The sequence below is a fragment of the Canis lupus genome, chromosome 21 (assembly GCF_011100685.1).
Source record: "Canis lupus familiaris isolate Mischka breed German Shepherd chromosome 21, alternate assembly UU_Cfam_GSD_1.0, whole genome shotgun sequence".
Taxonomy (NCBI): domain Eukaryota; kingdom Metazoa; phylum Chordata; class Mammalia; order Carnivora; family Canidae; genus Canis; species Canis lupus.
In genome coordinates, this window is record NC_049242.1 from 23,896,910 (window position 1) to 23,921,120 (window position 24,211).

Consider the following 24,211-nt stretch of genomic DNA (forward strand, 5'->3'; position numbering starts at 1 on the left):
CAAGTAGAGACTAGGGTAAGGGAGTAATGAGGGGACACAACAAACATTTCTGGTGGCGGTGACAGGATAAATACATGAGAAATAGATTTATGGGGAGTCCATTGGGGTTTTCAGTATGGGTTGTGGCTGCTATTTTTCACCTTATGATGTACTAATAAAACCAGGCATGTGTCTTACTGCAAGATAAATGGGGTTTTACTAGACTTGGCATTCACTCTTAAGAGGCAGCCACTGTGTAAACATCTTACAAAATCAATTCGTAAAGAAGCCCACAAGGAACATTAAGGAGCTCACTTGCTGCAGTTCTGCAAGTTGCTTTTAAGGATGTCATAGTCGGTATTGAACAGAGGCCCACTGTCCTTTAGCATGGCTTTCTGGATGCTGTACACATGGATGCTGGCAGTCACAGCTAGCTTGGACTTCACTGCTACAAGTCAACAGGAAAAGCAGTCTGTTAATACACAAACTTCATAGCATGTGGGGACTTTAACAAGAAACCCTTCTGCATTAAAACCATTTGCAATCTGTGGTGGTCTAAAAAGCACTAAAAGGCCAAAGAGTCACATACACAGCATAACATCAACTCTTCTGTCTACAACTGAGACATCATGACAAGGTAGGTGGTGGTGAGTCAGTTCTAAGTACAACACCTGTGAGGGTATCACTCATCCAGTGGACATTCAGTAAATATTAATAAATGATTGATGATGATTTTGATGTGTTCTTTTTTTTTTTTCAGGGAAGAATCCTACACTCTAGCATATAATTAAATAAGTAATTTCTATTTGAGAAGACTCAATTATATAACTCAATTTTTCTATAGAGAAAGCAACTCTATAGCAAAATACTACTAGCCAGGTAAGTCTGCAGAGAAAAAACACAAAAGAACATTACAAGAACAAATGTTAGATTCCATGAAGAAAGGGAATGCGCTTCATTATGTATCTACTGAATGAATAAATCTCGCTTTGGCCACCACTGTGGGGGAATTCAGAAAGACAAAAGTGGACATCACCACCATTAAGTAGTTCAGAGTTAATTTGTAAGAAAACCACACCACTGGTAGGAGTCTTTGTATACAAAGTACAATAGGGCAGTTTTTATCTTGAGGTGTATGTCCAGACAATGTAGACCCTGTTATAAAAATCCTTTGAACTGGATTTTTAAATAATAGAACCATAGCATTAATAGTCTTGAAGTGAGAGGATACATTTAATTTAGAAGTTATTTTAAGACTTTCTGACTTCAGAAAAGCATTCTTTAATTTTCTTCCTAAAAAACCGTTATGGAACACAATACAATGTTTAGAGACTACTGCCTTTTTTCAGGTGATGAGGTGTTCCATATGGCATTCATGATAGTTTTTTGCAATGAAAGACATGAGTTTTGAAATCTTGTAATAAAAGTACTTTGTAAATGTTGGCAGCTATTGGTCTTAAAATGGGAAGTTAGGCAGATGTGGTATTCTATTTTAACATGCTTCAGAAACTACTAATAAAAGGAATATTCAGCTCTTCAGTTAAGTAGCTAAATATATTATATGCAGATGCTAGGGGGCGATTTTTTACTGTACCTACACTGATACCATAAGAGGAAAATCTTGCTAAGTCGCTGAAACTTACCTTCCAATTTATCTTCTCTCACTACCGCAACCTTGTGGCACTGTAAGGAAATAACACTTCATTAGTGTTTAAAGTAGTAGTACAACTTGCGATTCTAAAGCTTCTTTGCTAATAAATTCAGTTGCACGTGGATGTGAAATTAGGAATATCAAGTACCCCTAAAAAATCTGTGTACAGGGTGCCTACGTGGCTCAGTCAGTTGAGTGTCCCACTCTTGGTTTCCACTCAGGTCATGATCTCAGAGTCCTAGGATCCAGCCAGGGAAGGAAATTTGCTTACCCCTCTCCTTCCCCCTTTGGACACCCCTGCTAAATTAAATACATACATACATACATAAAATCCTCTTTAAAAATCTGTGTACAGTTTAATAAAGTCAGACTTATTTTTAACTTACTTTAAAATTTCTCCATCTGGGTAAGAAAAGTGACAGAACATACATATCAATACAATCCAAAACCAAACAGCAGCCCCCAGCTCACAGTGCTGCCAGCCCACAGAAGAGGGTGAGTGTGCAGCGAGGCCAAAGCCCCAGTATCTGTGGGGCCCAGGCCTACTGAGCACAGTGATCATGATGGCACTGATGTTGGGCAAGGTGTACCATCGAATATCACCAATACTTCAAGCTGAAACACCTCTCCAGCAGGGGCCCCTCTGAAATAGATTTGGGGCACAGAAATTGGTGTGTTAGCCAAGACTTCGACTGAACAAGAGAAGCTCATTTCAAACAAGGTCATGACTCAGCTTGGCCCTTCATGAGCTGAAAAACTCATCCAATGTAGCTGGCTATTGGACAGTTTTCCAAGGTACTTCCACAGGTAGAAGCCCTGGATAGTTTATCAGAGTGATTAATCTAAACATGCCCTGTAAGGTCATTAAGCAATATCTCACTGCTTGCTAAATTCATCCACCTAGCCACCAAGTCTACATCAAATTCAACCCTCCCAAAAGGGTGATCTGACTGGAGAGCCTCTCATCCAGTGTAACAGATTAAAGATGGTTCTCAAGAGATTGAAGGCTTACAAAGCCCAAACAGAGCTGGTCCTGGAATATCACCTACCAGACAAAAGGGGTGTTGGAAACATTCTCCAGAACAGAAACTAACAAGATCTGCCCCTATAACAAAGTTCAACAAATAAACCAGAAAGTAGTTACTCCATGAAGAAATAACCACATTTACCTAGAAAGCTGAGAAGCTCTTCATCCATGCATTGAGAAGCTCCTTGTCCTAAGATTGGCATGTATGAATTCTTTGAAAATTATATTAATTTCATTTCTACTGATTTTATCTGGAAATTAAGGATGTGCCAAATGAGTCAGATATGAAGACTCATCTTTTGAAATCATCTAGTGTGTTTTATTCAGTTATCTTCTATCAGTGCGCCACTGAAAGACATCAGAAATGTCTAAATTAAAAATCTTTAGAGCATAATTAAAAGAGCAATTGATAGTAACCTAACATTTGTTCAGAAGATTAAGTGATTGATAATGTTTCCTTACTTTCTGGAAAAGAAACAAAAAAATTCCATGTCATTTGGGGAAAGTATCTCATCAGAGGCTTTTGCATAAATTGATGCCAAAAGGACATCTTTAGCATGGTGGTGTATGGCTCTGTGAGATACTAGGTCTATAAAATTCCGGAAAAAAAAAAAAAACAAATGGATTTACAGAGTAGTTACAGGATGCAAATTCACTGCTGCCTTTACACTATTACTTTTTTTTTTTTTTTTTAAAGATTTGAGAGAGAGAGAGAAAGAGAGAGAGAAAGAGCACAAGCAAGTGAGCAGAAGGGGGAGGCAAAGGGAGAAAAACCCCAAGCAGACTCCTCATTTAACACAGAGCCCAAAACAGGGCTCGACCTCACAAACCATGAGACCACAACCTCAGCCAAAACCAAGAGTCAGACACCTGATTGAGCCTCCCAGCCCCCCATACTAAGACACTTATAATCTAGCCATATATGCTGAATTTATTTTGTTAAACAAACCTTCAGTTTATTCAGAATTTTCAGTTTACTATAAAAATGTATTAATTATAGCACATAGGAAAATTTATTTTCCTAAGACTTTTCTTTGGAAAATACATGTGCACCAAGGGATATGATTTATGTTAGAAATTGACATAAGTTCTTGCAAAAACACCAAAGTTGAATTTTCAACAGAAAATGTAGTCTTATGTTTTTAGAGGTTATTCAGTATAGAAATGTGTGCTTTAGGATCTACTTGCTAGTTTCACTATTTAATCAAATATAAGATCTACTTTGATGAGTAACAAAGTACAAAAAAAAAAAAAAAGAAAAGAAAACCCACAGCACTAGTAAAACAAGCATACTTTATCATCAGGAAATAGAAATAGTATGCTTGGGGAAAATTCCCTTGATATATATAATAATCATAATTAGTAAATAGGTATAGCACTTAAAAGGATTTACATGACAGGTTAAAAAAGACCAGGAAAATAACTGAGTTTGCTAAATGAGTTCTTTATTCCTAATCCAAGAAGTTAACACCTGGAACATTAACTGCATAGTTACATCCAGTGTTATCTGGAAGGAAAAAAATTACTGGCGAGTATAATCTAAGTAGCCATATTAAAATGAAAATGCTTTGATTCCTTAATGGAACAACAAGGATGCTTGCTGACATCCTATCGCCTGCTAAGAAGAATAGAGCAATATGAGAGCTGGAGGAGAAACTTGACTCTTCAATGGCATATTTACACTTACTTTACTTGGTGCTAAGTCAAATGAAACCAGTCCTTGTACAAGCTGTTATTAACTGCCTTTGAAAATTTAGTCCATTTTATTCTGGGCACTTAAAATGCAAATGCCAATAAGTGGTTCTTATGTATTTTGTGGGGGGAAAAATTATTTTCCTTTTTTTTTTTTAATTTTAAAAATTCAATGTTGATCTTTCAAAATGGACCAAGGCTTTTAAAAGGATTACAGTAGGGGTGTCTGGGTGACTCAATTGGTTAAGCATCTGTCTTTGGTTCAGGTCATGATCCCAGGGTCTGGGATCAAGGGGCGCATTAAACTCCCTGCTCCTTGGGGAGCCTGCTTCTCCCTCTCCCTCTGCCTGCCACTCCCCCTGCTTGGGCTCTCTCTCTCTGTCAAATAAATAAATAAATAAAATCTTTTAAAAAAAAAAGGATTATAATAAACATTCTTTACAACCTGAGCTGAAGGCAGATGTTTAAACCAACTGAGCCATTCAGGTGCCTCTACAAAATTTTCTATAAATATTTACTATGTGCTTTTAAAATATGTTGTGAACTTCTAAACTTATGAATTATCACTAGCTTAAGTGGCATACATTAGTATAAATATATTAGAATGAAACTAAATTTTAGAACTGTGAAAACAAACACAAAAAAACAAACACCATCTCAAATAGGGTGAGTAAAAGAAAACTTCTCAGTAAGTGATGTAATGAGAATAAATATATAATCATACAGAACCAAAATTGGATCTGTCTCTCACAGATTTGGAATACATTCTAAAACAAGCAAAGACTTAAATGTAAAGAATGAAACCATACATATACCATAAGAAAATATGGATGATTCTTCTATAAACAGATAAATGTAAACTGATATAACCGGAGAATGAGGAAAGTTTCCTAATAATAAACAATAAGAAATTATTAAATAATCCATAAAAACTAATATACAACTTTTGAATGACAAAAATAAACTTTAAGCACAAAATACAAAGACAAATGATAAAGTGGGAAATATCTGTAACTCATATCACAAAAGAGTTTAGAGTTTCTAAAATAGAGAAAAATATTCCTTTAGAAAAATAGGCAAAAAGTATGAACAGATAGTTCACCCTGAAACAGATGACAACATGCATTTTGTGGAGAAGGGGGCTCTAAATATTACTAGTGGGAATGAAAAATGGAAAGGTATTTGGCAATTACCCAATGAAATACATATACATCCTAGGAATCCTAGGAAATTTAACCCTAAAAGTGGCAAAAATATACAAAACACATATTTATTATAGCACTATTTGTAATAGCCAAATATTTTAAGTGACTCAACAATCTAATCAATAAGGGACTGCTGAAAAAACTAACAGATCAATGTAGGTTCAGGTGGTCATAATAAGGAATGAGGAATATTTCTGTAACTGCTATGGAGTGATGTTCAGGATCCACAGTTAAGTAAAAGAGCAAAGTGTAAAATAAGGTATATAGAATGAAAGTTTTATCTAAGAAAAGGGGGTAATATGAATATATATTTGAATATATTAAAAACAAATACAATAATAATGGAAGGGGAAGCAAAATCTATTAAAACTATTACCTGTAAGGAAAAGCAAGAAATCTAAAAATTGAAAGTGGGAAAAGATCTAAATTTAACTAGATACTGAGTTAGTGGCTTAACCATAGAGAAGAGTTATTGCAAGTGACTAGAACACAGGCTGATTGTGCATTCCTAGAAGGATATATTCTACAAACAAAAGGAATTGGAAAGAAATCTTAAACTGTTTTCAGTAGTCGTATTATCAGGAAATATAGGTTTGCTTTTCTAAATCTCTTATGTTTGGCTTAAGCAAATATATATTTATGAAAAACATTAGGAACTACTAAAATTTACAACATAAGAGAAAAAATGGTATAAAATCAAGAAAATTAAAAAAAAGGATAGCTATAAATTTAAACTGAGAATATCAGTATGTTTTCATAATGTATTTTCTCTTTAAAAAAACAAAAGCCATTCCAAAAAATGCCATATTCTGTAAACTATACAAATTACAGAGCTGGGATCCCTGGGTGGCGCAGCGGTTTAGTGCCTGCCTTTGGCTCAGGGCACGATCCTGGAGACCCGGGATCGAATCCCACATTGGGCTCCCGGTGCATGGAGCCTGCTTCTCCCTCTGCCTACGTCTCTGCCTCTCTCTCTCTCTCTGTGACTATCGTAAATAAATAAAAATTAAAAAAAAAAAAAAAAACAAAAAAAACAAATTACAGAGCTAATGAGAAAAGGAACAGTAGGAATTAACCACTCAAATTTATGCAGCTTTGTAAAGTAAGGCCCTAAAAAACAAAAATTGGTAGCTTCAGGAGAAAATCTGGACATCCCAGACGGTTCAGTGTGGCTAAATGCTGCCCCAGGGAATACTGAAAATGCCTAAAAATGACAGTCAAAATGCCAACTTGCTGATGTTCAATAACATAGACTAGGGTAGAGCTCTGCTAAGAGTGAGTTACTTCTAAGATGGACACAGGAGTAAGTTCAGCATCCACAAACCCAGATCCTGGTTGGGGTAAGCCTTCTGCATTTTTCAGCAATTAAAGGAAGAAAGGGAAATATGGCTATTTAATGAAAGAAAGTTATTCTTTATAGAAAAATTCCAGCCAATAAATTCAGAAAGTATGACAGAACATTACCATTTTGTAACTCCTAGTGAATTAATAATCTAGGTAATGATAAAAATCAATCTTGGCTAAGATCTTTAGATGAACAGCTAATGGGGAACTTTCACAAAGCATGGATTAGGCTGTCAACCTTAAATACCACAAAAAGAAAGTTAACAAAACATTCCCTTGAAATTTTCAGATAATTCTCTGGAAGATTCTCTGGGTTGAGATTAAAAAGAGGCTTTCACTTCCTACATGTAAAAAAAAAAAAAAAAAAAAATATTTGTATAATAATGACCACTGGAAAATAAAAATCATTTATATTTTTAAAAATCCATCCTTTTTCTTTTTTAAAGACCTTTTTCTTCCTAAAAACACATAACACTTAAAAAAGAAATTAGACGGAAAAGAACTAAACCTGATATTATGCATAATCATCTGCCTTTCCTTAGGAGAGCTCTCTTTAAGGGTAAGCATCCACATTTGATCTATTAATTCTACCGGGTTCCACAAAGGGGCCCTGCGGGGCTGTTTGGAGGGTAAGTACAAGGCTCCAAAATTCTCACACCTACTTCAACCACAGCAACTCTCCTCTTAATATATTTAATATATTAGGATTCTAAGATTTCATTTGAAAAACCAAAGCAGAATTTGAATGTTGTTAAATTGGTAGAATGCCTTCTATAAGCCATAGTATAGAATTTTTTTTAATTGAGTTATACATGAATTTGAAAGATGGTCTCAAAAAATGAGAGGAATTTTGAAATTTTTGAAAACTGAGGAATACAATTTAAATGCTTTTTTTTTTAATGCACTTTCAGGGATCCTCACCCTGAAGATCATCCAAGGATTTGAAATTAAGAACCTCTGTCATGTGGGTCAGAATGAAAATATATAACTTTACCTTAAAACATAAATTCTTAACCTTGAACTCTGTTCCAGAAGATCTGTGAACACTCAATAATTTTATGAATATGTCAACATATGTACTTTCAGATTCTCAAAGGAATCAACGATCAAATAAAGAATAAAAATCAGGGACGCCTGGATGGCTCAGCAGTTAAGTGTCTCCTTTCCGCCCAGGGTGTCATCCTGGAGTCCCAGGATCAAGTCCCACATCAGGCTCCCTGTGTGGAGCCTGCTTCTCCTTTTGCCTAGGTCTCTGCCTCTCTCTGTCTCTCATGAATAAATAAAATCTTTAAAAAAAATAAAAACCACTGCTTTAAAGGAATACACAATGATTCCTAGGTAAAGAACTGACATGGGGGCAGCCTGGGTGGCTCAGCGCTTTAGTCCCACCTTCAGCCCAGGGCATGATCTTGGAGACCTGGGATCGAGTCCCACATCAGGCTTCCTGCATGGAGCCTGCTTCTCCCTCTGCCTGTGTCTCTCTCTCTCTCTCCTGTCTCTTATGAATAAACATATAAATAAAATCTTAAAAAAGAAAAAAAGAACTGACATGGCTGGATTGAAGGCATTGACTAATTAAAGAAACAGAGGGTTTAGTTAATCCTGGAAACAAAAGGAAAGAACACATTCAGATGTAAACCTAGGCCATGCGTGGAAAGGATGCTAGTGGCAGGTTTACTTCTGAGAATGAATGAATCAGATCTACTTAATTTTGTGTTTCTAATATATGACGACATCTGATTCTGTCTACACTTATAATAAATATCTTGATTATCATCTGGCTTGCCAAATAGCTTACCAATAAGGAAAGAATATGCTGGTCATAGAATATAAGGATCTATTCCCCATAACATAATTATTCCCCATAATCCCCTAGATTAATTACTAAATTGCCATAGTTTTAAATCTCAAATACTTGGGACTCTTGCTACAAGATAAATCCAGTTAGCATTTCGAAAATCAGGATTTTCTGATCTTAGGACTCTAAGAGAAAGTCAAAAGGGAAGACAAAAAACATGTATTAGTGGATCACTGAGAAGGAAACCTAATCCTTGGGCTAAATTCTATGGCGCTGATGGTGGTGATGGTGGGAGCAAAAGTGCCTTCAGAGTAGAGGTTTGGGGTAGTGAGAATAGAAGAAGTGTGAAGTGTGCCTTACTTTTGGCAGGAAGCCAGAGAGGAGAAATTATCAAAGTTCCCAAGGATCAGTCTGGTGTAGGGAAAGGAACAAGTTATATCAGCAGAGCTTCTGATGCCTAACCAGACACAGGAGTGTAAGATGATCCCTGTGCCCCTAAAAGGGACAAGGAAGTAGCTAAAAGAAAGTCAGTAAGCCCAAGAAAGCTTTGTGGTCAGGATGATGAAAACACAACGGTGACTTGTGTTAATGGATGACCCGATAGCAGATGAGACTATAAAAAGACACAGGAGAATAAAAATGTTCCTGGCCTTTGCACTAGCTCAGCCCCTTGCCAACACCCCTATCCTTCAGCCACTCAGACATAAGCCTACCAAAATGAAAGCTCAAACTGAAATCAAGTTCAGTTTAAAAATAAAACTGGACTTCCTCAACACCTGAATTTTTGGCCTAATGTCTGAACAGTCTAGAAATTAACCATCACTGTTCCTAATATACTTTCAAGAGGAAAAAGGAGGAATAACAGAGCAGTCTCCTAAAGTCTTGTTGCCTAAGAAAACTACATAATTATGATATTGTCTCTGCATCACAGCCAAGATACTACCCAAACTTCTGAGTTTTAGGTTTGGTCTCAAAATTCAAAACAATCATCTTGAAGCTGTCTTAAAACTTCCACAATACTAAATCCTGTTTTTTTCCCCTATGTTTTATAACACAGTTTAATAGCTCAAACATATTTCAGTTCATCATAAGATTCTGACAACTTACGGAATGTCCATTCTGAATGAGACTGCCAGACACTAAATAGGTTACATGCAGTTGGGCTCCTGAATTCTCCTTTCTCTTCCTTTCAACATAATCGTATAGCATCCTGTTCCAAATAGAAGGTAAAAGTCATTATTAGTAAGAGTTTTTACCTCAAAACTTTTAATTCATGGTTTAAAAGTTAGATATATTAAATCTGACAGTCCATCAAATTCTTTACAGAGTATTTTTTTTTTTTTTTTTTTTTACAGAGTATTTTTGATCCCATGGACAGAGAGTTATAAGAAGATGGATTTTAGACAGGACATATAGGTTGGGATCAACTAGTATTGAGTTAGCATAGTGACCAAACAACTGAAATAAAAGAAATCTAATTATAAACCAAGAGAGACTGAATCTGCATTAAAACAGTGGCAATAACATACAATGGACACAACAATGAATCAAGAAAAAGTTCAGTCACTAATTATATGATCCTGGGTAAGTTAAATAATTTTTCTAGGCCTCTTAATCCTGAGGTATTAAACCAGGAGGCTGTATTAGATCAGTGATTCTCTTAACCTGGGATTCATATGGCCATTTATAACCCTCCACCCCAAAACTGTAAGCAAAATGCATATGTATTTTTCAGGGGGAGCCAGTTCAGGGTCTTCAGTAGATTCTCAGAGGGATTGCTCTAAAACATTAAGAACCACTATGTATATAAGTGTTTAGTTCTGAAATTTCAATTTTATGTTCACTCAGACTCCGTGCTATTTCAGAACTGCAAAATTTAACAGCTTACTCACACTGCCTAGTATTCAGAATATTCATAAACCTGAAATGGCCACTCCATGTAGAAATAATGCTTTTAGTATTATCCCTACATTCCTTTTTGTCCTTGTGTTCCAGCAAGCATCAGAAGGTGGCTCCCTGTAACAACTTACAGTTTAAGGAAAGAGTTTAACAAAAACAATAAAAGAGATGCATCATTTGTGTCTTTTACTTCAAGAAACATTTAATGAGCGTCTGAAATGCCACTCATACTTCTGCCACAATTAAAAACTCAAAAATTCCAAGGGAAACTCAACCCAACTGTTAACCACTCTTCTCGAAGCATCGACTCTCTCAGCTTCCATGATCCCATGCCCCACTGAATTTCATTATTTCTACATGGAGTGACCAACTGCTTCTGCCCCATTCCTGCATAGACTTGACTACTTCTGGGCAGCCCGGGTGGCTCAGCGGTTTAGCGCCGCCTACAGCCCAGGGCCTGATCCTGGGGATCCGGGATCGAGTCCCACGTGAGGCTCCCTGCATGGAGCCTGCTTCTCCCTCTGCCTGTGTCTCGACCTCTCTCTCTCTCCTCTCTGTGTATTCTCATGAATAAATAAATAAAACCTTAAAAAAAAAAAAAAAAGACTTGACTACTTCTTTTTCCATATGGCTGGAATTCTGTTGTCAGCTCCCTTTTTTTAATTTATAGAGAGACCAATCATCTAGATGTGCCTGGATCTTGGGGGTTTTCTGAGACATAGACTTTTAGTGCTAAAACTGACAGTCCTAGGCACACCAGGATGGTTGGTCACCTTACTACTTATTCTCCTTTTGGTTTCATTCATCCCCATGTTTTCATTTAATCCTGTCAACATCATCATCTGCTCAAACCACCCAAGCCAGAAATCGGGAGGTCAACCTGCATTTCTCCTTATCCGGTGAGTTTCCAAATCTCATTGGTTCTTCCTCCCAAGTAATTTTTGACTCCACGCCCCAAACCTCTTACCTGGACTGTTTCAATTTCAAACGTCAATTCTGCCCTGCCTCTTTCCCATTACCTACAAGGCCACCACAGTGAAGTTTTAAAAACGCAAATCAAGGGCAGCCCAGGTGGCTCAGCGGTTTAGCGCCACCCTCAGCCCAGGGCGTGATCCTGGAGACCTGGGATCCAGTCCCATGTCAGGCTTCCTGCATGAAGCCTGCTTCTCCCTCTGCCTGTGTCTCTGCCTCTTTCTCTATGTCTCTCATGAATAAATAAAATCTTTAAAAACAAACAAAAAAATGTAAATCAAGTCATTTGATCAATACAATTTTACTTTATGTTCTATGCCTTAAGGATAGAGCAGTAAACAAAGGAGTTAAAACTCCTACCCTTATATCATAGAAGAGAAAAACAAAAAAAAAAAATAAGTATATAATGTCAGACAGTAGTAAAGCTATGGAAAAAAACAAAGGTAAGAAGATTAGAAAGTGCCTGAGAAGTTTTGTTATTTTATATAAGGTCATTAGGGAAGACCTCATGAGCAGAAGAGCCTTGCAGGAAGTGAGGGAGCCGCCAATGTGGATATCCTGGGGAAGAAAGTTCAGGCACAGCGAACAAGAATGTAAAGGTTCTGAAGTAAATATGCAAATAAGCAAGGTCGAAGGAACAGGAAAGAGGCAAGTGTGGAGGAAGAAGACTGGTAGGGAAAAGAGAGCCAGTGCTAGACGTGCAGGGCTTTATAGGATTTCAAGCAAGGAAGTCATTAGAAGGTTTAGAATAGAAATAACATGATTAGAAGGATTCCTACTGCTGTGTGGACAATATACTATTGAGGGGCAAGGGAGGATGCAGGGAGACTAGTTAGGAGGCTACTGCAATAATCTGGGCTAGAGATTATGGTAGCTCAACAAGGACATTAACAATGGAGGCAGCAATTAGTAGACGGATTCTGGGTATAATTTAAAGGAAGAAAAAAGAATTTGAGGTGGGCTGATTTTGGGAAATGAGAGAAAGAGGAGTCAAGAATGATTCAAAGAATAAAATTGTCATTTATGGCAACAGGAAAAAGCAGGTGCTGGGGGAGAAATTAGAGGTTAGGTTTTAGGCAATGTTAAGTCTGAGATGACTTTTAGTCAGTAAGTGATATTGAGAGGTAGTCTGAATTCTTTTCTGAATATCCTTGTTCCAAAGTCTTCAGTCTTTCCCAATCTCTTCAGGATTGACTCCAATATCCTAACGATGATAGGGAAGACCCTTCTGGTTCTAGCCCCTCTATCTCTCACCATTCCCCACATTCATACAATTTTCAGCCTTAGGAAACATTCTGTGGTTCCCCTTGCTCCTCTGTATGACTGTTGTTCTGCCTAGAATGCTCTTCTCAGACCTCATCCACCCAACTCCTCATCAAGACAACAAACAGCTGTTACCACCTGCATGCCCAATCACTTCCTCAGTACCACCAATGATACTTAAAATGCTTCCACTACAGATAAAATTTTAAAAGATGACAGGACACTTAGGTCTTAATTTTCTCAACTGTTAAAGAGGTTGATAACATCCATCATATTGGACTGTTACAAAGATTATGTGAGACACGTTTGTGAAAATACCTACCATAGTGCTTAGTACTCACTCAACAAATATTTATTGGCCCTTATTAAGAGCCAGACACTGAAGGTACAATGATTGTGGCATACTGTATTTTCCAAAGATGGCTACAATATCTCCCATCCAATATGCTCCCATAAAGAGGTGGAGTCCATCCCCACCCCTTGAATCTGGGAGGGCTAGTGATTCATTTTAACCAAAAGAATGAAGCAGACATGACACTGCTTGACTTCTGAGGGTAGTCAGAAAAGGTAATCAGCTTCTGCCTTGTACTGGAACATCAGCTTTTGGAGTCCTGAGCTGCTATGTAAGAAGTCCAACCACCTGGAAACCCACTGACGAAGCCCAGGCCATATACAAAGACACATGCAATATCTGATCAATAGCCCCAGCTGAAGTCCCAGCAAATAACCAGCATCAACCGACAGATATGTGCATAAAGATCCCCACAGAGGATTTGCCCCCCACCATTGAGGCTTCCCAGCTGAAGACCAGACATTATAGAGCAGAAATAAACCATTTTCCCCGTGCCCTGCCCAAATTCCAAACCAAAAGAATCTATGAACATAATAAAATGGGTGTTTCAAGCTGCTAAATTTTGGGATAATTTGTTTCACAGCAATAGTGAGTGGAAAAGTGATCAATTTGATAAACATGTTCCCCACCTTCATGCACTTTATACCCTAGTAGAAGCAGGCAGACCAAGAAAATGTCAGAGTAATGATTATAAAATTCTGGATCAACTGGATATACACATCTAAAAAAAATGAAACTGGACCCTTTCCTTACACTATATACAAAATGATTCCTGGAGGAAATAGTGTCTATATTTGAGGGCTTCATTTAAAATTAGCTTCAGCTGGGGCACTTGGGTGGCTCAGTTAAGTGCCTACCTCTTGATTTCAGCTCAGGTTATGATCTCAGGGTTGTGGTATTGAGCTCCCCATTGGGCTCTGTGCTGGGCATGGAGCCTGCTTGAGATTTTCTCTCTCCCTCTTTCTCTGCCCCTCCCCCGCCCCTCTCTAAAAAAATTAAAAATAAAAATTAATAAAATAAGCTTGAGCCAACACCTAATTTGAAAATTACAGCGTATTCTTATTATGAGGCCTGAAGGATTTTTAAGATGTTAACAAGCACATGATATGGAGAAACCTAGAATATAGTGATAGTTATTGTTGTAAGAGCTAAAACTATAAAACTCTTAGAATAAACATAGAAGTAAATCTTCATGACCTTAAGTTGGGCAAAGCCTTCTTAGATACATACTATATACAGAGCACAAGCAACAAAAGATAAAACAGGGGCACCTGGATGGCTCAATTGGTAGAGCATGCAATTCTTGATTTTGGGGTCCTGAATTCAAACCCCACATTGGGCATAGTGCTTACTTAAAAATAATATTTTTAAAAAAGGTAAAAGAAATTGGGCTTCATCAACAATAAAAACTTCTGTGCTTCAAAAAGTACCATCAAGAAAGTGCAAAGACACCCTTTCACGAAGATGGTGCCAAAGGCAAAGAAGGAAGCCCCTGTGCCTCCCAAAGCCAAAGCCAAGGCTTTGAAAGCTAAAAAAGCAGTGCTGAAAGGTGTGCACAGTCACAAAAAACAAAGATCCACACATCACATACATTCCAATGACCCAAGACTGCATCTCTAAAGCGGCAGCCCAAATATCCTAGAAAGAGAACCCCCAGGAGAAACAAGCTTGATCCCTATGCCATCGAGTTCCACTTGACTACTGTGTCAGCCATGAAGAAAAAGAAAAGACAACACATTCATGTTCATTGTGGATGTCAAGGCCAATAAGCACCAGATCAAACAGGCTGCCAAGAAGCTCTACAACATTGATGAGGCCAAGGTCAACACCTTGATCAGGCCTGATGGAGTGAAGAAAGCATATATTCAACTGGCTCCTGATTATGATGCTTTGGATGTTGCCAACAAAATTGGGATCATCTAAACTGAGTCCAGCTGGGTATAAATCTAAATTTCTTCACCAAAAAAAAAAAAAAAAAAGTGCAAAGACAACCCACGGAATAGGAGAAAATTTTTGCAGATCATATATCTGATCAGGTGCTCACTTCAGCAGCACATACATATTTGATCAGGGTCTTGCATCCAGAATATATAAAAAATACTCTTTACAATTTAACAAGACAACTCAGTGAAAAAAATAGGCAAAGGATCTGAGTAGGCATAGTTACACAAATGGCTAATAAACACATGAAAAGATCAACATCATTGGTCATTATGGAAATGCAAATCAAAACCATAATGATACCAATTCACACCTACTAGGAGATGGCTAAAACAAAAAAGATGATAAAGACTTGGCAAGAATGTGGAGAAACTGCAACCCATAACCTACTGCTGGGATTTTAAATTAGTGTGGCCACTCTGAAAAACAGCTTGGCAGTTCTTCAAACTGTTCTATGACACAGACATAGGTATAGATCCAAGAGAACTGAATATGTATATCCACATAAAAACGTGTATACAAATGTCCATAGTAGTATTATTCATGATTTCCAAAATGTGGAAACAACCCAAATGTCCATCATTGTACTATTTAAGTGTGTTATGGGTTGAACTGTGCCTGCCCCCACACACACCAAAAAAAGATATGTTGATATCCTAAACACCAGTACCCCAGAGTGTGGCCTTCTTTGGAAAGAGGATCTTTGCAGATGTAATTAGGTAAAATGAGGTCATACTGGAGTAGGGTGGGCTCCTAATTCAATGACTGGTATCCTTATATGATGGCCATGTAAGATATGGCACACAGGAAGAATGCAATGTAACAAGAAAGACACTGGGGTTATGCAGCTATAAGCCAAAGAATGCCAAAGGTTGCCAGCAAACCACCAGAATCTAGGAAGGAATGAAGGATTCTTCTCTATAGGTTTCAGAGAGAGTATGGCCCTGTCAACACCTTAATTTCAGATTTCTAGCCCCTAGAACTGTAAGATAATAAATTCCTAATGTTTTAAGCCACACAGTTCATAGCATTCTGTTATGGCAGCCCTAGGAAACTAACTTGCCATATAATGGAATATCATTCAGCCCTAAAAAGGAATTAAGTACTGATATATGCTACAACATGGACAAACCTTGAAGACATTACGCTAAGCAAAAGAAACCAGACACGAGACTATATATTACAGGATTCCATTCATATGAAATGGCCAGGATAGGTAAATCTATAGAGAGAGTTTACTAGTGATTGCCTAATGCTGGGAGGGTGGGGGAAGGATGTGAAAGGAGTGGAGAGAAAATGCTAAGTGCGTGCTAATGGATACAGGGTTTCTTTTGGAGGTGATGAAAATGTTCTACAATTAATTATAGTGATGGCTGCGTAACTCTGTGAACATACTAAAAACTACTGAATTATACATTTTCAGTGGGTGAATTGTACAGTATGTGAATTTTATCACAATAAAGCTGCTTTTCAAAAAAAATTAAGAAAGTAGTTAACAGAGTGATATTACAGAGAGGAAGGGATGGGGATACCTGAAATAAAGCATTAGAGAAGGGTGGTTGCAAAAAGTAATGTGTGACATTTGAGCTAAAACTTGAAGGATGAGAACAGCTGGGAGAAGAGCATTCCAGAGGGAATGGTTCAAATGTTCTAAGTCAGAATGAGCCTGGCATATTTGACGGACAAAAAGATGAATATGGCTACAGTTTAAGTAAGGTAGAGAGAGGCATGGGATGAAGTTGGTTGAGAGACAGGGGCTAGACAGTGTGTTAATTCTATAAAAATTACAAGCAAAGTAACTACTATAAAATCGCAGGCAACTTTATTTCATCTCCAGCCCTCAATATGCACCTTTAAGCCCCAACAGGCTTATATAATAATAGTTATTTCATAAATATCTATAAACATAACAATTAGTCATATATGTCCGTTCTGAAAGTTACCTGAAACCCTTGGGTCTGGGCCAGCACTGCCATTAGCAACAGAAAATCTCAGATAAAGGTCAGTCCAAATTCATCCCTAGGCCAAGAGTTTCAGGTCTTGAAGGCATAATCATAGCCAAAGCCAGATTCTAGGTCTGTCAAAAGTAGCCCACATAAAGCCAAATCAACCGATTCTAGTTATCAGGAATTTTCTAAGATTCATGGAACATTGCCTGACTCAAAGAAAGCTCCCATGACTCAAAAAATTGGGGAAAAAAAAAAATCAGACCACTTTAGGAATAAATTGAACTAAATGAGTATTTAACTCAATATATATGCTCTCAGCCTATTTACCAATTCCTCCTCTTGGGATAGAGACAAGATTTTTAAGAAATTTTGGAAGTTAATTCAAAAGCTTGCCTTTTCCCTTTTGGCCTCAAGTTGAACTACAAGTTTCAGCAAGCAAAGGTGATAAAGCAAAAGTTCAAGAAAGGCAATGCTCTGCATCATCCTGAACACTCCCATTTTAGTTCATTTAAATAGTCCTCCCCAGTACACCTGTTGACCTCATTATGAAAGTACTTCACTAACACCCAGATGTGGGCCTAAGGAGCACATGTGAAAATGTAACGAAGATACAAGATGACAAGCATACAAAATCTGAGAAGTAGCCCGTTTAATAAATTTGAAGTAACAAAATGATGTTAACCAGAGGCCAAGGCTACTAATAAATCCAGCAAATATACAACCACATATTTGTATATAAGTCCACCTATCTCCTAAATAAATACAAATTTAGTGAAAGGTAGTAAAAATAGTATTCTTTCCTATTTTCCAGGGGAAAAAAAAATTCTTTTTTTTTTTTTTTTTTAATTTTATTTATGATAGTCACACACACAGAGAGAGAAAGAGAGGCAGAGACACAGGCAGAGGGAGAAGCAGGCTCCATGCACCGGGAGCCCGACGTGGGATTCGATTCCAGGTCTCCATGATCCCGCCCTGGGCCAAAGGCAGGCGCCAAACCGCTGCACCACCCAGGGATCCCGAAAAAAAAATTTCTAACCTCAAGGCTATCTGCAAAGCTTAAAACAAAGCAAAACAAAACAAACAAAACACACACACACACAACTCCAGTGTGAATAAAAATCGTAGTAAATTGTACTTACTGTTTGGCCTGGTTAACATGAACCCCTAGTGTATAGCTCAGCCATTTGTATGTCACCTGCAAGAAGAAGGAGTTGGTTTTTAAGTGTTAAAAAACATTAATGACATTAACATTAAATGATTCCAGCGTGCAGGTTAGTCCCAGGGGCTCCTAAAGATTCCTACTCTCAGATGATTGTGCCTTATAAATTACAGCGGATGCCACCCTAGTTTTGCCAAGAACAGTCCATCTGGGTAGGTAGGACTGAGATATTTATCTTACACTAAAAAGTCTGTTTCACAGGCTAATTAATACAAAAGTCTAAAATGAAAGGCTGAATATACATACAAAGAAAAAGCTCGCATTTTCCTCACATTCTTTGTTTTACCCTTTATTCACACTGTCCTTTTTTGTGGCCACCACTGATAACTATTAAAATTCACCCAGAAGCTAGATTACTTTGCAGTGTATGACATAAACGTCTAAGGAAAAGCTGCAGCCGTGCCTGTTTGCTAATGCAAACATTAGCAGGCACAGGTGGTGCAGGGGCCAGGGAATTAAAGAAGTGGATGGGGGCAGCCCGGGTTGGCGCAGCGGTTTAGCGCCGCCTTCAGCCCAGGGCCTGATCCTGGAGACCTGGGATCGAATCCTATGTGGGGCTCCCTGCATGGAGCCTGCTTCTCTCTCTGCCTGTGTCTCTGCCTCTCTCTCTAATAAATAATAAAACAAAATATTAAAAAAAAAAAAAGAAGTGGACGAATGCTGTATTTGGGGTTAGACTGGAATCCACTGGCATCAAGCCTTGGTCTTCCTTCCATCCTTCCTTGAACTCTCTTGTCAAATGTCACTTCCTTGGATGCTCCTCACCTCTTAGAAGTCTTCCAATTCTAAATGCCGAGTTTCCAATAATTAAGAACATAGGTGAGGCGAAAGCATTAGTAAAAGAGACAGATCTAGGTTGGAAAACTGCCTATCCTTCACTAACTACAAGTAAGTAATGTGGTTCCTCTGCTTCAAGTATAGGGATACGTCCGGCGCCCTTTGGGGTCGCTGTAAAGATTAAATGCAATACTGTACATCCCAGGCTCACAGCAGGCATTCAATCGTCACGGTTGTAAAGTCCACTCGCATTCATCTTCTCAATCTTTCATTCCAACCCTGAGGGGGCTGGTCAAGCCTACGAATACCAAATTTCCTAGCGGAGGAAACTGACGGTTGAAAGGTGAAACAACTAGTCACCTAACCCAATCACGGCACAATTCTTCAACAGTCAACTTGGGGCTTTAAACCATTTCACCTCATCGGACAGACGCAGAAACACCTCAGAATTGTTATCTACCAGGGCCCTTCCCTCCACGCCTGTTCTTGGCCTCTGCTCCTTGCACAGCACCCGGCACGCCCAACCCAAGCGACGCGGACTAGCGCGCGCCAGAGGAATTCCCCCTGCGAGCCCCCGTGAGCCCTCGCGAGCCCTGGGGCACCAGACGTGGGGACCCGTCGCCCCTCGGCCAGTCCCCACCAGGCCAAGCGCAGAGGGGTCAAGGCCCCTGCCGCCCTCAGGACTCCAGTCTCCTGCCCACATTCCCCAGTCCTAGCTCCTCACGATCTTGTTCTGGTCCGTGACGAACTCGTCTATATTTTCCAGATAAAGCTGGTCCGCCATCGTGCGGCACAGCTGCGAGCCCCGCCACCACAAACGCAGCTCCCGCCGGCGGGAAACGTCTTTCCTCTCTCCCGGGTCCGGGGTCGTTTCCCACAGCAACGGAGGCGACGCGCTACGGCGGCCGCCCGAGGGTCAAACTAGTGACGGAGACGGCGCCGGCTCAAGTAGGCGGAGCTAGTAGGTAGGAGCCAACGCAAGCGCGGACTAGGAACCTGCGCGGGACCTGGGGAGGGTGTTTCTGGAGCCCTGGTTTTAAATCTCCCGTCTGCAATTTAATGCCTGACCCAAAGCAAAATACCTCCTCGTAGGAGCCACAGCCTTACCACCTGTAAATTGATAACATAATCCTTGCCCTTTCATACCTTTATTCAAAAAATGCTTATCAACTACCTACCTATTCCGGGCACTGCTTAGATGCTGGGGACACAGCGGTGAATGATCCAGACAGAAATAAGCCAGTAATTTTAGTAGAGTGATGGCAGCTGGAATGAAGTACTCCTGGTTATAATCCCTCAGAATTGAGAAATTAGGGGTGGCTTTCCAGAAGGGATGGGATAAGAGAAATGTTTCAGATAGAAGCAAGAGCATTTGCTGGGAAGAAAAGAAAACACCTAGATTTGGAATCTAAATCTTTAGGTAAATGGTGGTGCATTTGACTACTGAACTGTGGAAGACTGAGAGAAAGAGCAGATGAAGAAAATCAAAGAATTCTCTATGGCCACAGTTATAATGGAGAAAACATATAAAACCCTCACACCATGCCTGTACACAATAAAATTAATAGCAGTTGGGTTATATTACTATACACAGGGTACACTGTATTAGGTGCTTTGAGAGTGAGATTTCATTTACTCCCTAGAGCAACCCTTCAAATGGATTGTGTTTGTCCATATTTTATAGAGTAGATTGCTGAAATTTAAGAGAGGAAAGATGAATTTTCGAGGTCACAGGGTTGGACGGTAGTGCTGGGATAGGAATTCAAGTTTCTTTTCATTGTTCCACAGGGATGGGAAGAAAGTCAAGATAATTGACCAGATTCTTGACGCTATCCCCATGCCAAAGGGAGCAAATGATAATACTATATAGAATACTTGACCCAACATGGCCCTAGGTATACCAGTATTAAAAGGTTGTGTGATGTTTAGAAGCCAGATTAGTGGTTAACCTTGAGACGCCTACCCAGCTTGAACATTCCTACCTCAGGGAAGAGGAGCTGAATGGAAGACATGTGGGCTTTGGAAATATATTTTTCTTTTAAAAAGGAAGCAAACAAACAAAAACCTGGGATTGAATCCCAGCTTTACCACTTCCTAGCAGTATGGCTGTAGGCAAATCACTTAACGTCTCTAGTCCTCAATTTCATGATCTTTAAAAGATGGGACAATAGAACGCAGTGGTATACTAATAAATGTTTAACAGCCAAATTTAAAAAGCCCTGATTTGTAGTGGTTGACAACATCTGTGATGTGTATACTGCCATCACAGCAGACTTCAAACTCCTGATAGTGACATCACTGAACACAGGTAGAGACACACAATATCACACAATTACTTCCACAATACATGTAGAATAAACAAATAACCTCAAGAGCATATATGGCAGTAAAATAATTAGGAAGTGGTTATATTGAATATTTGTTGTCTTTGTTTTTAATGATTTAATTATAAATTTATAGTTTAATTTTTAACTGTGGCTCTCCTGAAAAATTAATAAAAGGAAACCTAGTTTGGGGTCAGCATGGGGAGCTCTCAGGGCCTATCATTCCTTGTCAATTACCAACTCAACAGGCCATGTTCTGTGCCTGGGGCATCTGCAATGTAAAATTAACTCCTTATTCCAGGCATTGGGAACATCTTTCCTATTTGAAATGTAACCAGCAAATCTCCAAAAGGGAAAAGTACCACCATTTCTACCTCTACCAGGAAGGGAGGGAGGAAGGAAGGGAAGGAGGGAGGGAGGGCACCTGAGTAGCTCAGTGTTTGAGCATCTGCCTTTGGCTCAGGTGGTGATCCTGGGATTGAGTCCTGCATGGGGCTTCCCCGCAGGGAGCCTGCTTCTCTGCCTGTGTCTCTGCCTCTCTCCATGTGTCTCTCTTGAATAAATAAATAAAATCTTAAAAAAAGAAAAAAAGAATTCAGTCCCTCTTCCTTAAAGATGAAGCTTCACATCAATGTCAAAAACAAGAGCAGTTCTCCAGGAATCAGAAAAACCAACTAAAGCATTTCCTAAGCACATGAGGCCAGACAAAACTTGGAGATGGTAGTGTCAGCTGATACCAGAAGTGAGAGCCATAGGATCAAGATTCTCAGCCTTCATGTTTCAAAGAGGTTGATGTTAGAAGACGGACATTCCTATTTCCTCCTTTTCATCCCCACTTCATCCCAGAAATGATTGGCATAAGAAAATCTAATGATTGTGACAAGGCATGGGATGGGAAATCTAGCCTGGACCCAATATTGGGGAAAACATGAAGAGTAGTCAACCCCTGCAGGCAGGACCCCCAGACTAAAAGTAGGGGAAAGAGGCCAGGCTTCTGACCAGGAAATGGGGCCTGTGGGAGCAGCTCAGGAGCACAACCAGCTGGCTGGGCTATGGGGCCTCAAATCGCTGGGGGTCCACAATGGTCATTCCAGAGTCCTGGGGATCCAGAACTTATTAACACTAAGGTATTTAGCATTAGATCATTCATACATTCATTCATCAAACATTATTCAAGGCCTCCTGTCTATCAGGCCCTGTGTGACAATGGGAACACAGCATGCTCTTCATCTCTGGGAGTTTAGTCTGTGGGGAGTAAACAGCTTCCTCTGTGAGGAAGCACAGAGTGCCATAGAAACCTGGGAAAGGCAATTAACCCAACCTAGGGATCAGAATAAATGTGGGGAAAACTGGATTTAGGTATCTAGGACTAGGTAGCACGTATCCTTTCACTTTAGGTGAAATATATAAGAAATGAAATCAGAGTACTGTCATCACAGCTTCTTACATGCACAACAAGCCAATATAAAAAGAGCTACTTTATGAGAACATAGGTACCTTACCTTGTTCAGACTGTCTTGTGGAATGTACAGCTATCAAGGCCAGGACACATCAACCTTCTTGACAGCTGGGGAGGAAAGATCCAGGGAAGGCCAAAACAACATCCTGTTCTAACACACCTTATCAGTTCTATAAAAATCAATATTAAACCCCTCAGTTACCAAGCCAAAGCAGGTGAGCCAAGAGGGCACTCAGACACTGGTTCCCTTGTTTCCCCTATTTCCTACCCACTGCCACTCTGTCACACACACCCCCCAGCCCATGCTTGCACCTCAGCCTGTTTATTTCTCAGCTCAGTCACCAAAAGGGTCACTTTGCTACCTTTGTTGCCTCAGTCACACAGAAAAAGAGCAGAAAGATCCCACCCACACTCCCATCTTGCAATTGCTTTGTATATTATTTTCCTTTTCCCATCCCCTTTGGGGCTGGAAGGGTGCTTTGGAGGAGTGTGTGTCCATATTTTCACTGAAAGCATCTTTGCTGCAAGCATTTTAGCCACATAACTTAATTAGCCAAAAGACAATTTCACCATAAAAGATAAAATCACGAAAAATAAAAGAGGGACATTCATTAAAATGGACATAATTAAAAGTGAAGAACTTAAAAAGACTTTAAGGCAAAATACAAAATATTTGAATACATTCAAAATGTATAGTGTAGATTCATGGCAGTACTGCCATAAATAACTGATTTTTTAAAGATTTTATTTATTTATTCATGATAAACAGAGAGAGAGAGAGAGGCAGAGACACGGGCAGAGGGAGAAGCAGGCTCCCCATGGAAAGCCCCACGTGGGACTTGATCCTGGGACTCCAGGATCACACCGTAGCCGAAAGCAGATGCTCAACTGCTCAGCCACCCACACATCCCTAAATAACTGATTTTATTTTGTGGATTATACCTAAGCATTTGTCTTCAAAGTCTTTCATTCATGGTATTATACTTTTTTTTTTTTTTTTTTTTTTTTTTTGGCTTGTTGGTTCATCTCCTCATTGGACATTGAATGTTTTTTGCTAAGGTTTCTTCCTTCATTAAGAGAGGTATCAGTTTCCAAGGAGTAGGATGCATTTCTGTAATTGAACTTTGTATTGCATTGTGAAAGCCTTCTACACTGTTGTTTGTTCTTGGCATATTGCCACATGTCCTTTGCTAGACATACAAAGTTCTACGGGAAATGTGGTTTCAAAACTCTGTGCCACTGTATGAGGGCTAAGATTTATATAATGTAAAAATGGGAGTTCTGCATAAATGGAAAAATGAAACCAAACTCAACCAGTTGATAAAACCAATAAAATAAACCAATAAAACCAATAAATAAG

At 39.1% G+C, this 24,211-nt stretch overlaps 1 protein-coding gene across 7 annotated transcripts in view; it reads right to left on the reverse strand.

Annotated features, from left to right (window-relative positions):
* Nucleotides 1-23,092, reverse strand: part of POLD3 (DNA polymerase delta 3, accessory subunit) — a 51,043-nt gene extending 27,951 nt beyond the window's left edge. Inside the window, exons 1-5 of one of the 7 annotated variants that reach the window (XM_038568642.1) lie at nucleotides 22,895-23,092; nucleotides 18,212-18,267; nucleotides 9,804-9,906; nucleotides 1,623-1,662; nucleotides 295-427 (exon numbers count right to left, since the gene is read on the reverse strand). In XM_038568642.1, the coding sequence (XP_038424570.1) occupies nucleotides 295-427; nucleotides 1,623-1,662; nucleotides 9,804-9,905 (275 nt within the window). In that variant the 5' untranslated portion in view covers nucleotide 9,906; nucleotides 18,212-18,267; nucleotides 22,895-23,092. Of the gene's footprint in view, nucleotides 1-294; nucleotides 428-1,622; nucleotides 1,663-9,803; nucleotides 9,907-18,211; nucleotides 18,268-19,056; nucleotides 19,178-19,428; nucleotides 19,623-19,792; nucleotides 19,948-22,894 lie in introns of those variants that run through there. The other 6 variants (XM_038568640.1, XM_038568639.1, XM_038568638.1 and 3 more) reach the window with 6 other exon arrangements.
* Between the last annotated feature and the right edge of the window lie 1,119 nt (nucleotides 23,093-24,211).